The sequence below is a fragment of the Schistocerca nitens genome, chromosome 2 (genome assembly GCF_023898315.1).
Source record: "Schistocerca nitens isolate TAMUIC-IGC-003100 chromosome 2, iqSchNite1.1, whole genome shotgun sequence".
NCBI lineage: Eukaryota > Metazoa > Arthropoda > Insecta > Orthoptera > Acrididae > Schistocerca > Schistocerca nitens.
In genome coordinates this window covers 780,191,762-780,208,652 of record NC_064615.1, presented here as the reverse complement: position 1 = coordinate 780,208,652, position 16,891 = coordinate 780,191,762, and the positions used below count along the sequence as shown (strand labels likewise).

Sequence of the window (16,891 nt, the reverse complement as noted above, 5' to 3'; positions counted from 1 at the left end):
CAATACTGCCAGTACACATTTATAAAAACACACGACGGTCTATTAACATTTGGAATTAGGAGGGCGTGGTGAAAAGTGATGCCTATGTTTTTTTTTTTTTATTCTATTTCAAATATCTGTTGAGGTATTACTCGGTGGACTTTTCCGCTTCGCTGATGAAAGTTGCAACCCAGAATGAAAGTGTGTACACCGATGACTGTATCGACGTTAGTAATGTACAGCGTTGGGTTGTTGGTGCTAGTAATAAAGGAAACCGTGGGGCTAACCTCAACATGTGTGGCAGAGCTTGGAATGGTAAGTTCCCAGGAGTCATCGGTCCCTACGCAAACACGCTATTTAATCTCAATTAAACGAACTTACTTTAAGGACAACACGCGCGCGCACACACACACACACACACACACACACACACACACACACACACACACACACACACCCGAGGGAGGACTCGAAACTCCGACCGGGGGGGGGGGGGGGCATGAACTCATCAGAGAAAACAGTCATGTAACACAGACACAGATCTCAGGTAAGAGTGGCGTATTACGAGAACGTGTACAGACCATCCTTGCAGAACTGCTCTACGGAAAACTGTACACAATGGGTGCCTCGAATGCTCACTCCTGACGTGAAACAAAGGAGATTGAACTTCAGTCAACAATATCTTTTTCGTTTTAGGTGTGAGGGCGATGGCTTCCTTAACAACATTGTGACAGGTGAAGAAAACTGGGTTCACCATTTTGACCACGAAAACAAGAGAACGTCGATGAATTTCCGCCACAAAAGGGCCACCGCGCCAAAAAAGTTCAAAACTGTGTCATCAGCACGTAAAGTCAGCTCACGGTGTTCCAGGGTGTTCAAGCAGTTTTGCATTTGAAATTCATGCGTAAAGGTAGCACCATAAACTCTGCATGGTACTGTGAGACTCTTAGAAAACTGAAGCCGCGAACTGGAAGAGTTCGTCCACACGTGCAGCACCCTCTCCTTCAGCATGACAAAGCCAAACACACGAGCGATGCGACATTTTCAACAATCCAACGCCTGGGGTGGGTTCAGTGTCATCGATCATCCTCCATACAGTCCCAATTTGGCACCATCCAATTTTCATCTGTTTCCAAAACGTAAAGAGCACCTCTGAACAAATCGTTCTCTCGTTCAGAGAAATGTGTTCGTCGGCATGGTGGCTAGGTTGAGAAATAAATATGTAGACATGAAGAACAAAGATTCAATGTATTAGTCAAGTTTTTTGTTTAACAAGCTTCAAGAGTTTTCACATAAAATATTCGGAGGCATACGAGGTTGTGCTGACACCCCCGTATTAGTTTCTTCACCAGGGAAGACTGAATGATAGATTCGAGAAGGTAAAAGGAAGGGAACATACCTCAGACCTCACTAACCTACCCTACTCTTCTCCCCGCAGAAGGAACGAATAGCTCCGAAAGCTAGGATAGTGTTTGTACTTTCATGTCTATCGGCAGCACTAAATATCCCCCTCCACCCCCCACCCTCCTTTAAGGTACGTATTAGCCAGCGGGTCTGTCTCACAAATTTGTAGGTTTCTGATTAATTGCATCGTTTCCGTGCTGTTTATAATTTTATATTCAGTTTGCCAGCTGTTAGTCATCCGGATGAACAACGAATGTGTTTTGAGTGAAACGTTAAGTACAGTTGTTGATGAGTAATTCATTATCATGTGCGTCGTTTCTGTTGGCGGTGGATATGACTGCATTGGCGTGTCACCAGCAACGCATTAAGAATAGCGAGTGTTGGCTCTGACACTGGCACTGCTGAAGCGGTAGTATTCTCGTCCATCATCATGTTCCTTCCAACATTCTTCTTGCCTTTTGCGGTTTGTTCTTCTTTTCCTACGTATTCTTGGGTACTATAATAGGCTCAGTATAGGCACGAACAGTCCAGAGAATTGCTAAGGAGTTTGGCTGCTTTCTGTGGGCCGCCACTAAACTCTCGGCCAATTTACAGTCTGTCACAGTGAATTTACTGTCAGGCAACGCGGCATCTGCCGGTCTTTCGTGTGCTGCTTTTTGAACTTTTTTTCCTTTCATTGACTTTATACTACTCTCACAACGACACAGCTACAGCACACTTGCCTGTACAACGTTTGAAGTAGCGAACGCAGAGGACACGCGCTTCATAATGCGAAGCCGTCGTGTCGGCCTGTCCGCATGGTGGAAGTGACGCCTACTACACTTGTGCCCCACATTTCGACCGGCTGTTCCCTGTTCGCGGCCACACTTGACCCAAGCGACACGCGCTGTCCTGTTCCCATCCCATCATAGGGACGTGGAATCGTTAGGTCCTTGTGGACGAGTTACGAGCGCATAGTCCACCGCACTAGGATCTTTGTTCAACACGTTACGTTGCTTGCCTGAATCTCTTGTAGTTTCAACGATATTTCTTGGCTACAAATATTTCCTCTTTTCATTCCTAGAGGCGTGTGGAATAAAGAATGTTCATGCATTTTGGTTGCAGTGGTACCTGTCGACAGGGCTCTCCCGAACGTTAAAGTACCTACAACACCGTTTGGCTACTGTTGCAGGTAATGCATTGAAATCCGGTTTAACAGACCGAATCAGAATTTGATAGACAACTCTAGAACGTGTTGGTTTTGTACGTAGCAGCCTGCCTGCGTCACGTATGAATGACATTGTATTGTCTTGTCTTGTATTGTATGGAACTGGGGACCCAGAAACGACCGTAGCCCACAGTGGTACACAATCCCACAACAGGCTACAGCAGTCCACTCACCCCACCGCCGCCCCACACCGAACCCAGGGTTATTGTGCGATTTGGCCCCCATTGGACACCCCCCTCCCCACCCCCACCCCCCGGGAACGTTTCACACCAGACGAGTGTAACCCCAATGTTTGCGTGGGAGAGTAATTATGGCGTACGCGTACGTGGAGAAAGTGCGCAGCAATCGCCGACATAGTGTAACTGAGGCGGAATAAGGGGAACCAGCCCACATTCGTCGAGGCAGATGGAAAACCGCCTTAAAAACCATCCACAGATCCGTAAGCGGCTGGAGATGACGCGTGCTTAACGGGCCAGAGCGATGCGCAAGAGAAGTGTGACACAAGCTGACATGCGAATTCCTGTTAGATAGCTGTGTGTTTACGATACTGTTCTCGTGGAATATTTTAATAGAGATTATAATCTTCTTGGGCGTCTCCAGGAGTGACTTACTGAGAATGGTTGCAATAACACGACACCTAAAAGTAGATATTATGAATATCTAACTGGATATTTGTTCTAAATAATCTACTGCAGTCCAGAAGGAACAATGATGTACATAAGTACAATACCAGATGGAAAAACGATATTCATTACTAGCACAAAAAGGGGTGCACAGTGCTGCATCAAAATTTTTTGATCATCTACCCAGTGACGTAAAACTAAAATCTGAAAACAAACTGAAAAATTTCTCTTTGACAACTCCTTCTATTCCATAGAAGAATTTCGGTTATTGCAATGCGTAAAATGTTGCAGTTTGGAATTACTAGCTCACATCTGTATATTTAATAGTAATAATAATGATAAAAAAGTGAATGTAGAAAGACTCCTTCCACATCACTACGATGCATCGTGCAAATGATCCATGGGATATGGAACTACCCAACCAACTTACAACTCTAAAAATTGCCTATAGTACCTGGTATGGTGGTTTCGAAAGCATTGTGGTAGATGTACAGCCACTTTACAATCCGTGCATTACCACGTCGTTTCGCTCCATACCCTTGTGTTGTATGTAAACTTAGCACGTCCTAGTTGTTTTTTTAAATAAAGGCGTCGGATCGATATATTTTAGGAACTGGGCCCAATATTGCGTGCGCTTGGACGCTAAGATGTGTTTCAACTAGTGACAGTTTTCCACACTTTTCTTAGTCCAGTAATTAGAAATTCTGAAAACTACGTCTTCTATATTTTTTTTCGGTAACCAACTATGTTTCCTTTCTTTGATCGAGTATTGTTTTATGGATAATGTACATTTTGAACAGAGCCATATCCGACATACGAAGTAAGTTTTCAGTATGCTTTGACGGGTTTTCTCATGATTGGGGAACAGGCCGATATCTGATCTTGACGATTAGTTCCCCCATTCACCATTTGTATTCGAGAGTGCATTTGGGCTTCATTGTTTTTCTTGCCTATTTCTCTATCTTTTCACCATCTGTATTCTTTCGTGTTTCGTTGGTGTCAAATACACGTCACGTTGGTCTTTCCATCTCATAACTAACATATTATTACAACTTTTCCATAAACGTTCTCCTTTCTTTAAAATTTGTTTCCGAATATGTATTGGCATATTTTGCTTATTGCTGCGTACTGTCCCAATAATATCTGTGTGCTCCTGCTGTAATTTTAAAAAGAAGTTGAGAAGGAGTACCAGTTGTCAAGAAACAAAGTATATTAGTTTCCAGTATGGATTTTAACAATCCCTTACTCAGTATGGATTTTAACAAGTCCATGACAACATTTTCTGATACACTGTTATTCCGATCATTTTCGTGGAAGCCAGTGAAACCGGTTTTAATAATCCTGAGTGTTCACTTACGTGATTTGAAACACAAGCTTTTATGCCACGAGTCTCAGACTATGTCCAAATGATTGGTGTCTTCTTCGCTTCCTGCCAAATCCACGATACACATGATTTGGGTGTGGAAGTTTCCTCTTCACTGTCGTCGTCGACAAGTAAATGTTTAGCACGCTTTCTGTTGTAATCGGTCATGTCGCCATCACCGGATTCTTCATGTAAACGCCCCTCTCCTAACATTACGTAATAGTTTATTAAATTTATTTTCAGATACGGAAGTACATGACCTCTAGCATGGTTGTTTTGTAACGCAGATTTAACGAATTGTGACCAATTAATGAGGCGTAATGGTAAGAACTAAACCACGATTTATTTAACTGTCAAGTGTTTGTCTCATGAGTTAGCCTCGGCCGGCCGCGGTGGTCTCGCGGTTCTAGGCGCGCAGTCCAGATCCGCGCGACTGCTACGGTCGCAGGTTCGAATCCTGCCTCGGGCATGGATGTGTGTGATGTCCTTAGGTTAGTGAGGTTTAACTAGTTCTCAGTTCTAGGGGACTGATGACCTAAGATGTTAAGTCCCATAGTGCTCAGAGCCATTTTTAGTTAGCCTCGGAAAGTGTTTACGTTTAGCGATATTTTCGTTCCCGCGAGTGTGACTCGCGATGTTTACTTTCAGCCCTCATTTGTTTTCACGAGTCTGATTCGAGATATTTATGTTTGATGCAAAATTGTTTTCACAAATCAGACTTGCCAAAGTATGGCAAGGGATTAAGTTGATTGTAGCTAGTAGGTGCCATTTATAAGTATGTTATTAGTGTGTTTATTGATTAACAAACATGGTATTTCAATAGTTCTGTTTTATACGACGTTTTACTTAGTTTTTTCCACACCTCCCTCTCCCGCAAAATGGAAATGAGCTCTCTTCCCCCAGCCTTATCATGGCACTGCTTTGCAGCGAATTGGTCCATGGAATCGTATGGTAGGCTGACAACTGACATTTTGAGTCCATTCCATTGTAACGGCTAATGATTGGCGTACTACATTGGGACCTAACAAACTTCATTTCCACAGTTACGACGAAACTAGTAACTACGCCACAACTTCGGTGTCTTCCTTCTTCGAGCCCTGTTTCCAGCTTTGTCGTGTGTCACCGTGAAAGTGCTGGTGATTACATCTCACGTTCAAACTGTTGAGTTTTGCCAATGATCTGTGTATTACTCTTTCTTCTTCATCATAATCTTATTTTCTTGTTCCGCTTTTGACCGAAGGATCACATCAAATAAGTCAGTGTGTTAATTTTTGTTGGTTCTCCTCTACCTTTCTCCCAGTGGTTATGTTTCTGTCTGGCTTTCTTTGAAATTTTGTGTCAGTATTTCTAAATGTGTTCTTATTTTGTGTCATGTATTCTTTCAACCCCTTCTCTCTCGTGTTTCTCTTGGACACAAGGACTGTCTGCCTGTTTTATTCTTCTAATTGTTATTGAAAATTCTTTTTGCGAGTCTGCTGCTGTCCATCCTAACAACGGTAACAAATAACTTCACTTTTTTTTACGGTTTCGGGTATGTTTCCACTTTTTTCATCGTTGTTGAGAACTTTATTTCCTCTGTAAATTCACATTGATCCATACTTCCTGTCTCCTAGACTGTATGAAACGTCTTTCTTTCATTCTGGTTTTTCTTAGCTTCCGCTAGCATAGTCGAGAGCATACTTTCTGCAGTGTAAAGATTTGCTAGCTTGTTTTCTGTCGTGTAGTGTCTGATTTTGATGTTCACTGAGAGGGTCAAACCACTATTGTTACTTTTCGTTAATTGGTATGCTCTTCCAGTGTGGCCACGTTGCTTCATCTGTTTATTTCTAAAATTCAGTTACTCTATAACTTCACTGAAGTATTAAAAATTATCTACTGTGTCAAGTTATCCATTTCTTTTTTCATTAACGGTTCAGGCGAGAAACTTGCATTGATCATTAATTAGATTTTATCAGTAGATTTGAAATCAAAATTTTCTTGTAGATGCTGCAATTTATTGATATGCCTTGAAATTTTCAATCCAGTATGACCAGATGAGAAAGTCTATTTTTATTTAAAATATTTTTCACGGTTCACCGACGGAAAATGGAAAGTTTGATACCATGAAGCGCTTGTCCTATACTTATCAAATTTTGTGGAGGTATTCATGTGATAACGGCTATTAAGTGACTGAGATTTCTTTCCATTCGAAACAGATGACTGTCATCATCATCATCATCGTCATCGTCATCATCATCAGTGTGAAGTGAGACCACAATGGGCTCGAATTTTGTGTTCGTTGTGGTATGGAAGGAAACAGCTTCTGATTGCCGCTCTGAGATTTTCTTGTGATGCCTGAAACACATTCTTTGTCACTTCACGAAGATTGCAAACCCAAGACTGCTTTGAAACTACAAGTCCCCCTATCGCATCCTAGAGATGCTTAATCGGTAACAAATCAGGGAACTGCTCAGGCCAGCCAAGGATCCGTGCACTCCTCGGCTTGGAATATGCCATTTGGTACCCTGGTTTATGATAAGTGCAAAATCACTTAAGGGGGTAATTAATGGATTTTGGTCCAAAAAATCGATTTTTCAAAAACATTATTTTCTTGATCTATACAGTTTAATCTGTGTTGTGTGTGAATTTTGTCGTGATAGCTTTAGAAATGCCTTCAAATTGTTAAACTGGCTAACTCTGCACTAGCGGCCACCCCCCGCCTTTTCCGACATTTGGGAAACTGCTTGCTTCAGCGGAATTTTTCTCAGTGTGAAGGCTATTTTCTGACATCTATATCTTTGCTTGAAAACATTTTTGCGTGTGGTTTATTTACGTTTTGACAATACTAACACACACTAGTAGGTGGAAGGTTGAATTCGCAAGTCAAGATTTATGCATAATGGGTGGTGGAAAAACCGTGTTTAGGAAACGGTGGTTTCATGGAAATCGGTTTACCAACAAAATAGAGGAAGCAGCTCGAAATGAAGAACATAAGCTTTCAGCGTCAGCATCGAAACTTGGGACAGGAGAATTGTACAAGTGCGTGAATGATGTTGATATGGATTCCACTGGATTCAAATTTATTGATTTAGAGCTCCTTTGCCAGGCTATAAAGTTTCCATGTTTATGTCTTAGCTGCAAAAATACGGAATGCAAGATCGTTGTTGAAGAAAGAAGAGTGGGAATAGCTTGTGGTTTTAAATTAATTTGTAATTCTTGTGGCTATGAATTTTCATGTTCTTCGTTTAAAAAAAATAAAAAAAAGACTGACGCTGGTAGCTATGAAAGCAATTTTGGATTAGCATATGCTCGGAGGTACCTTGGACAGGGCAGGGAAGGAGGTAATTTATTGTGTGGTTTTCAGAACATGCCTCCACCTTGTGTAAGGTTTGAAAAAATAAATAAAGAAATGTCTGATGCTGTATGCGATACTGCCGAAGTTTCTATGAAGAAAGCAGTGGAGGAATTGGTGGAAATAAACCAAAAAGAAATAAATCCTGGGGTGGATATTCATGACAGTGAATCTCCTACAAATGCTACTGATCTGTGTGTGTCTGTAGAAGGGGCCTGGATGAAAAGGGGTCACACATCTCTGTATGGTGTTGCATCTGTTATTGGTATTGACTGAGGTAAAGTCTTAGATGTAGAAATTATGTCTAAATACTGCCAACGGCGTGCAACGAGGAAAATGTCCAACAGTGAAGATAGTGAGAAACTGTAACAAGAAAACCATGCAGTAGCGTGCTCTAAAAATTATAGTGGCTGAAGTGGGGGCATGGAGGCTGCTGCAGTTGTGAGGATGTTCTCCAGATCTGAGGGCCAGTTTGGTGTTAGATATACTAAATCCCTTGGAGATGAGGACCCCTCTTCGTTCAAAGCTGTAACATAAAAATCCGTACAATACAACAGAAAATTTGTAATGTGTTGGCCACATCCAAAAGAGGCTTGGTGGTAGGCTTCGTCGCTTGGTGAAAGAGAAGAAAGGTGAAGTACTTGAGGATGGAAAACCACTAGGAGGAAAAGGCAGGCTTTATCTGAAAGAAATTCATTATTTAATTCGTTATTTTATAGGAGAGCTATCAGGAAAACACACATAATTTAGGGAAATGAAACGTGCTGTGTGGGCAATTTTTTCCACAACTATCCACTGACCAAACACCAATGTACAACTGTGTCCGAAAGTCGATTGGTTTAAGTTCAACAACAAATGAGACGTATACACATAAACACTCATTACCAGAACCTGTTATGAATGCAATTAAACCCACATTCAGGTTTCTTTCAAACCCTGATTTATTGAGAAAGCGTCTTCACAGAAGGACACAAAATGCAAATGAAAGCCTCAATAATTGAATTTGGGTTAGATGTTCAAAATGGGCATTCTTTGGAATTGAAGTACTCAAAATAGGTGTCTATGATGCAGTTTTATATTACAATTACGGAAATTCTGTCAGAATTTAACTGCCGAAGAGAGTTACAACAAAATAATTTTACACCATCGACGAGAGCAGGGTCAAGAAAGCTAACAGATCAGTGTCTTACCTGCAAATGCAGGCCAGGCAGATTCGAAGAGGAGAGAAGAGAAACCTGGAGGATGAGTAGTATCAGTATGGAAGATTTTAAAATTGAGGTAAGATTGCTACATGCAGAAGTATGAGAAGAAAATCTTTGAACTTCATTTTCTCTCTTTTACGGTTTTTACGTTATAAGAAGCATTTTCTCAAAAGGTATATGCGCTAATGCTATGAAATTTTCAGGAACTGTTCGAAACGTGTTGCTGTCTCCCTGGAACTAAAAAATACGAGATCCTGCAATTACATTCTGATTTTTAGATGATTGTATGTAAAAAAAAAATTTAGATGTGCATAGTGAAAAACTCTGTTAATGATACAATTTGTACCATAAATTAATAACTGTACTTCAGTGGCTTATAACCTTCTCAAGACATTACAATAAAATTTTCGGATTAATTGCATGATTAGAATTTGAGTTATGACTTTTTATAAAAACGTCAAAAAATAAATTAAAAATTCAAATTTCTGGCGAAATATTAATCCTGCATATTTTATTATATTTTTCCGTTAAAACACAGCTCTTTTGCTTTACATGTGTAAAATTTTAGATTTGTACAGTCATAAATATGGCGTAGTGATTTTTTAAATAAATGTTTACATTTTCCGTTACACCCCCCTTTAAGATTCTTCCCAGGGTTTAATATTATCCCCACATACTGGCGAGCCTTCCGCCTTCCTTAAACGATTACCAAATCAGTGCTGTCATCGTATACAATTCCTCGACACATCATGATTCCAGCAGTTGGAGAGTTGTAGGTCACAATAACAGCTGTTTCTTATGACCTTTCACCAGAACGCCACTCGTTGTCCCAGTTGGCTCTGGTTCCACGCTGTGCACGTCTGTTGTCTGTGGTATGTCAGCGGTAAGCGAGTAATGACATCTCGAGATGTTAACCCAGCTTCATGGTGACACACTTTCTGTAACCTCTGTCCAGATTTCAGCTGCCATCATCTGAGTAATCGTCAGTGCTAGTCGATCAATCTTCTCGTTGCTTTTTTTTTCCTTTTTTCAAGGACTCATGCTGCGTTTTCTTGGCACAGTGTGTCCAGACACCATCTTCTCACAGTTGGGTCTGCAGTTTTATCAACACAGCCAACCGTCTCTGCGATCTGTCAATATGATTCTCGCAAGTCCGTCATGCCTAAGAATCGGCCTTCAAAGTTCAGCAGATGGCAGCGAACTGCATGTTGTCGTCTTCTGGACGTGCTGTGCTGTTTTACGATCTCCACACGAAAATTTCCACTAACGCCAGACGCACCCAAAATCGCCACGTATTCACAAGATTCCTCAACTGGAGACTAGCTATTTTCTATATTGAAACATACTGGAAAAAAGGAAGTCGCATAAGGAAGAAATATGACTCCTGGTATCTAATAGGCATGGAAATAATGAAGCATCAGTTTGGTAGCGTTCGGTCAAGGTGTTAATGATACAAGACTTTCCGTCACTGTATTTGCAGACGTTTAATTATATTACTTTCGTTCGCGTCTACGTACCTTTGCCGTGAAAGAGGACCCCGATGGAGAGGTGATGTCTTTTGTACGAGGACGCGAGAATAAACGGAAGGTGTGCGCTGTGGCTTGGACAAGCAGGCGTCGCCGGCGCGCGTGCCGGCAGCGGTTCCCTGCAAAAGGAGCGTGTGCGGCACGTGCGATGTACGTTGGCAGCGCCTCGCGGGGCGCGGTATTTATATCGCGTAAGGCTTGGTTCGCGGGTTACGCAACTGCCGGCTGCTGATCAGCTGTGCCTCCTGCTATTCGTGGTCTTCCCCGTGACGTCAGAACCACGCAATGCCAAAACGCTTGCGTCCGCCGCCAGAATGTGCTCCCCTTGTCTGTCTACCGCCGTCATAATTCGTTCGAAATCTTTCTTTTTCCACGCCGGTCCTTGGTTTAATTTTAGCACCCACACGTCTGACGGGACAACACGGATGGTGACACTTAGCTCAAGTCTGTCTAATTTACGGGCTTACCTTCCGCTGAAACAAGTGCAAACAAAACCACGGCAGTAGCTTCGTTAAATCCTTCTCGGAGATATACAGGATGTCCGTAAAGTCCCTTAACAACTTCAAAATTTTATTACAACGGCAGTTGGTGAAATATTTTAACAAAATTTCTTTTATCGTAATCAATGTTTACCAAAGTTTTAATATATAGTAAAATTTTGTGTTTCAGATACTCTGTTGATGGAAGGAACTGAACCTCTATAAAATGGCAACTCCTCAAGAGAAGGCACAAATTGTGTCCTGGTTTATTGAGACAAAATCGGATGTTCAGGCTCTACGAAACTTCAGAACGAAGTATGGAAGAGATCCACCATCGCGCCCTTCAATCCATACGTGGCACAAAAAAATTATGGAGACAGTGACATTGTTGAATAAAGAGAGGAGCGGGGACCAAGTACATCCGAGAAAAATATCGATCGCGTTTTAAACGTCTTCACTCGCTCATCTACGAAGTCCATCCGCACTGGTGCCAGACAGTTCCAACTACCACTACCACTTTCAGCTGTGCTTAAGGTCCTCCACAAGAACTTACGGTTGTACGCTTACAAAGTGCAACTGTTAGAGACACCTGAGCCAAATGACAAGCCAAAACGGACAGAGTTTGCACTCAACATTCTGGAACGCCTTTTGGAGGATGAAGCATTCCTCAAGCGAGTTTGTTTCAGTCACGAGGCAACTTTTCACGTTTCTGGGACATTAGACAGACACAATGTGAGAATCTGGGGCTCTGAACACCCCCATGTGACTAGGGAGCAGGCCGGCCGGGGTGGCCGAGCGGTTCTAGGCGCTACAGCCTGGAACCGCGCGACCTCTACGGTCGCAGGCTCGAATCCTGCGTCGGGTATGGATGTGTGTGATGTCCTTAGGTTAGTTCTAGGGGACTGATGACCTCAGATGTTAAGTCCCATAGTGCTGAGAGCCATTTGAACCATTTTGACTAGGGAGCTTCACCGGGATAGTCCAAAAGTGAATGTGTGGTATGGAATTGTGTGCAACAATTACTGAAGATGTTACCTCGACCTTCTGATCGAATATGTAGCACCACAATTGATTGACTTACAACCAAGTATCATTTTCGAACAAGATGGTGCACCACCACATCGGGGCTGCATGTTCGTCGGTTCCTCAATGAAACATTTCCAGGGAGATTGATTGGGAGGGATGGGCCAATTCCTTGGCCACCGCGTTCGCCAGATATCACTCCCTTGGACATTTTTTATGGGGGTATGTAAAAGATATCATGTATCAAACTCAGATAGGGGACATTGCTGACTTGAAGCAAAGAATTCGTAATGTCATGGCCACCATTGATGACGCTATGCTACAGCGAACATGGCAAGAAATCGATTGCCGTCTTGATGTGCTTTGTGGAACTAAAGGCGCCCATATAGAAATCTATTAAACATTGTCAAAAAAAACTTTTATAAACACTTACTACAATAGCCGGCCGCGGTGGCCGTGCGGTTCTAGGCGCTCCAGTCCGGAGCCGCGCTGCTGCTACGGTCGCAGGTTCGAATCCTGCCTCGGGCATGGGTGTGTATGTGATGTTCTTAGGTTAGTTAGGTTTAAGTAGTTCTAAGTTCTAGGGGACTAATGACCACAGCAGTTGAGTCCCATAGTGCTCAGAGCCATTTGAGCCATACTACAATAAAAATGTTAAAATACTTCAACAACTGCCGTTGTAATAAAATTTTGAAGTTGTAAAAGGACTTTATGGACACCCTGTATTAATGCGTCCATATATCGGTATGGTTTGTTATCTTTGTTCTTCGCCTATGAAATGTTATGTATTGTCTTCCAGCGATAACTATGCGACATGCAGAACTATGGGCTTGACATTATCAATGTGACCTCGATAGCTACAGAAGCATTTTCCCAGAGAAGGCATTAACTGTTACTCTTCATCTACATCTACATGGATACTCTGCAAATCACATTTAAGTGCCTGGCATAGGGTTCATCGAACCACCTTCACAATTATTCCAATCTTGTATAGCGCGCGGAAAGAGCGAACACCTGTACTTTCCGTACGCTTACTGATTTTCCAGATTTTCTCATGGTGATGGTTTCTCCCTATGTAGGTCGATGTCAACAAAATGTTTTCGCATTCGGTGGTGAAAGTTGGTGATTGGAATTTCGGTGAAGATTCCGCCGCCAAGAAAAACGCCTTTGTCTTAATGACGTCTACTCCAAATCCTATATCATTTCAGTGACACTTCCCCCCCCCCCCCTATTTCGCGATAATACAAATCGTGCTGCTCTTCTTTCTAAGTGTCCTGCCAATAAAACGCTGTCTTCCCCACAACATTTTCTATTTGTTCCATCCAATTTAAGTTGTTCGTAATTGTAATTCCTAGGTATTTAGTTGAATTTACGGCCTTTAGATGTGGCTGATTTGTAGTGTAACCGAATTTTAACCGATTCCTTTGGCACTCATGTGGATGACCCCACACTTTCCGTTATTTAGGCTCAATTGCCAATTTTCGCACCATACAGATATCTTTTCTAAATCGTTTTGCAGTTTGTTTTGATCTTCTGATGACTTTGTTAGTCGATAAATGACAGCGTCATCTGCAAACAACCTAAGACGGCTGCTCAGATTATCTCCCATATCGTTTATGTAGATAAGGAACACCATAGGACCTATAATACTACCTTGTGGAACGCCAGAAATCATTTCTGTTTTACTCGATGACTTTCCGTCAATTATTACGAACTGTGACCTCTCTGACAGGAAATCACGAATCCATTCGCATAACTGAGGCAATATTTCATAAGCACGCAATTTCTCTACATGCCGCTTGTGTGGTACTGTGTTAAAAGTCTTCCCGAAATCCAGAAATACGGAATCAATCTGAAATCCCTTGTCAATAGCACTCAATACTTCATATGAGTAAATAGCTAGTTGTGTTTCATAAGAACCATGTTTTCAAAATCCATGTTGATTGTGTGTCAATAGACCGTTTTCTTCGACGTAACTCTTAATTTTCGAACACAATACATGTTCCAAAATCCTGCTGCATATCGACGTTAATGATATGGGGCTGTAATTTATTGGATTCCTCCTACTACCTTTCTTGCGTATCGGTGTGACCTGTGCAACTTTCCAGTCGCTGGGTACGGATTTTTCGTCGAGCGAACTGTTGTATACGATTGTTAAGTATGGAGCTGTTGCATCAGCGTACTGTGAAAGGAACCTACCTGATTTGCATCCTGGACCAAAAGACTTGCTTTTATTAAATTATTTAAGTTGTTCACTACTCCGAGGATATTTACTTCTACGTTACTCATGTTGGCAGGTGATCTTGATTCGAATTCTGGAATATTTACTTCGTCTTCTTTTGCGAAGCCATTTCGGAAGGCTGTTCTTAGTAACTGTGCTTCGACAGCTCTGTTTTGAATAGTATCTGCATTTCTATGGCGCACAGAAAGCATTGATTGTGTCTTGCCACTAGCACACTTCAAATACGACCAGAATGTCTTTCGATTTTCTGCCAGGTTTCGTGACAAAGTTTCACTCTGGAAACTATCATAAGCATCTCGCATTGAAGTCCGCACTAAATTTCGAGCTTCTGTAAAAGATTTTGCGTCTGTTTAAATTTTGCATATTTTTTTCGTTGTTTCTGCAACTGTGTTCTGACCCGTTTTGTGTATCAAGGAGAATCAGCTCTGCCTTTTGTCAATTTATTTGGTATAACTCTCTCAATTGCTGCCGATACTATTTCTTGGAATTTAAGCCACATCTGGTCTACACTTATTTTATTAATTTGGAATGAGTGCAGATTGTCTCTCAGGAAGGCGTTAAGTGAATTTTATCTGCTTTTTTGAATAGGTATATTTTTCGTTTATTTTTGGAGGATTTGGGGGGTACAGTATTCTGTCTCGCTACGACAACCCTGTGTTCACTAATCCCTGACTCGGTTAGCATTCCATGCGTAATCTCGTCATTCTGAAAGGCACTTCGGATCAACACAGGTATGCATCTGTCCTTGGGGACCGTGTACATCCCTAAGTGCAGAGTGTTTTTTTTTCCTCGGCACGATGGCATCTTCCAGCAGGACAGGACAACGTGTTACCCGGCTTGCAGTGTACGTGTGTGGTTCAGAGTGCAACAGGATGAGTTCACCGTAGTCACCTGGCGACCAAACTATCCGGATTTAAACCCAGTCGAGAAGCTGTGAGACCACCTCGATCGAGCTGTTCGCGCCTTGGATCCGCACTCGAGAAACCCAGCGCTGATGTCCACGGCACAGTCGACATGGCGCCACATCCCTGTCGGTATCTTCCAGAACCTCACTGACTCTCTTCCTGCACGCCCACGTTGCAGAAGGTCGTTATTGAGGCTTTTGGCAGGTGGTCACATTAATGCGACTGAACAGTGTAGTCTCGCGACCGCGGCACTCACTATCCTCTGGCTATATCCAAGTGCGCTACGGCTACATCACGATAGCATTATCGGCTCCTGGTTTTTTTTAATTTTATTTTTTATTTTTTTTTCTTGCGCGAGTACCGTTAAGACTGTTTGACTAACAGCGATTCCTGCTAAGGCATATAAAGCGTGAACGCGTACGCTCCGAAAAGCTTTCACATGTCGATCAAATTGTTCTGCTTAATGTTTTAATTCAAGAAACCTCAGGTGTCCAGCGGCTACTTAAAGTGAAACTTGTTTGGTTTCCAAGACCAGTTACTTTTGATACCGTACGATAGGGACAATTCCTGGAGATCACACAATATGTAATGCGGAATATATCGTGTTTCTAAAGAAACTTTTAAATTGACCCATGGCACTCCATGTTGCCAAAAAAACGTTTTCTTGTCTCTTAGTCTCCAGGCTTTAACGGTGACAAATCTAGTGCACAATCACATATTTAGAAAACTTAAAAAAACGAAGTACAATAAAGTGACCCCCTTACCCATACATTATTGTGGAGAAGAGAACAGAATTCTTTTTCTTAAAGCGCGCTGTTGAAAATGTTGACCATTGTTGTCGTAACATCATTGTACATCACTTCCATTAGATTCCGCGCACCCATATTCACCACGCCTGAATAAATGAACTCCTCCCTGCTGTTCAACTGCTTAAGTACGAGGCGGGGTTTGAAGTAAGTGCAGTTTTCATGTTAAACACAAGCGTAATAAAAAATTATTATTACATCAAATCCATCATAAGCGTTTGTACGACCATCTTTAAACGCTATCGTCGTTTTTCTGGCCATTCCATTGCTCATAGTGTTTCCTCCATAAACGCCACTAATCCACCAATAAATTAGGTCCGTTGTCGCGTCTTTTGTAGGCCGAAGACATATCACTGTGCTTATTTCACATTGCAGTATTTTTAATTAAATAAGGCATTTGCAGATACTCGACGTGCATGCTTAAATCACAGACTGTTGCGCTTAACGGCCGTATTTAAAAATGATACTAGTTTAATAATTACTCATCGCACAGTTAATACTGCTTTCGAAGGTAGTGTAATAACACATTTAACGTTTCAAGATTGTCAACCACTAGCCGAGCGTAAAGTCAGAAAGCAGCTGCCTCACTTGATCTCGAGTCAACGTCCTACACTTCAGCCTGATGCTGATAAACCAGTTAAAAGTTCTTTAAGTTACTGTCGCCTGCAATGCTTTCAAATTCCTGATAATCTCAAATGACTACGTTCTGGAAACCCTAAGGATACAAGATAAGTTCGTACAATGATTGACCTTTATAGACTGAGACCACAAAAGTCATGGTGTACCTCGTAGTATCGTGTC

At 42.0% G+C, this 16,891-nt stretch overlaps 1 protein-coding gene across 1 annotated transcript in view; it reads left to right on the top strand.

Annotated features, from left to right (window-relative positions):
- Positions 1 to 11,329, top strand: part of LOC126235327 (uncharacterized) — a 154,248-nt gene extending 142,919 nt beyond the window's left edge. Inside the window, exon 5 of the mRNA XM_049944050.1 lies at positions 11,305 to 11,329. Coding sequence (XP_049800007.1) covers positions 11,305 to 11,329 — 25 coding nt within the window. The remainder of the gene's footprint in view (positions 1 to 11,304) is intronic.
- Positions 11,330 to 16,891: the final 5,562 nt, after the last annotated feature.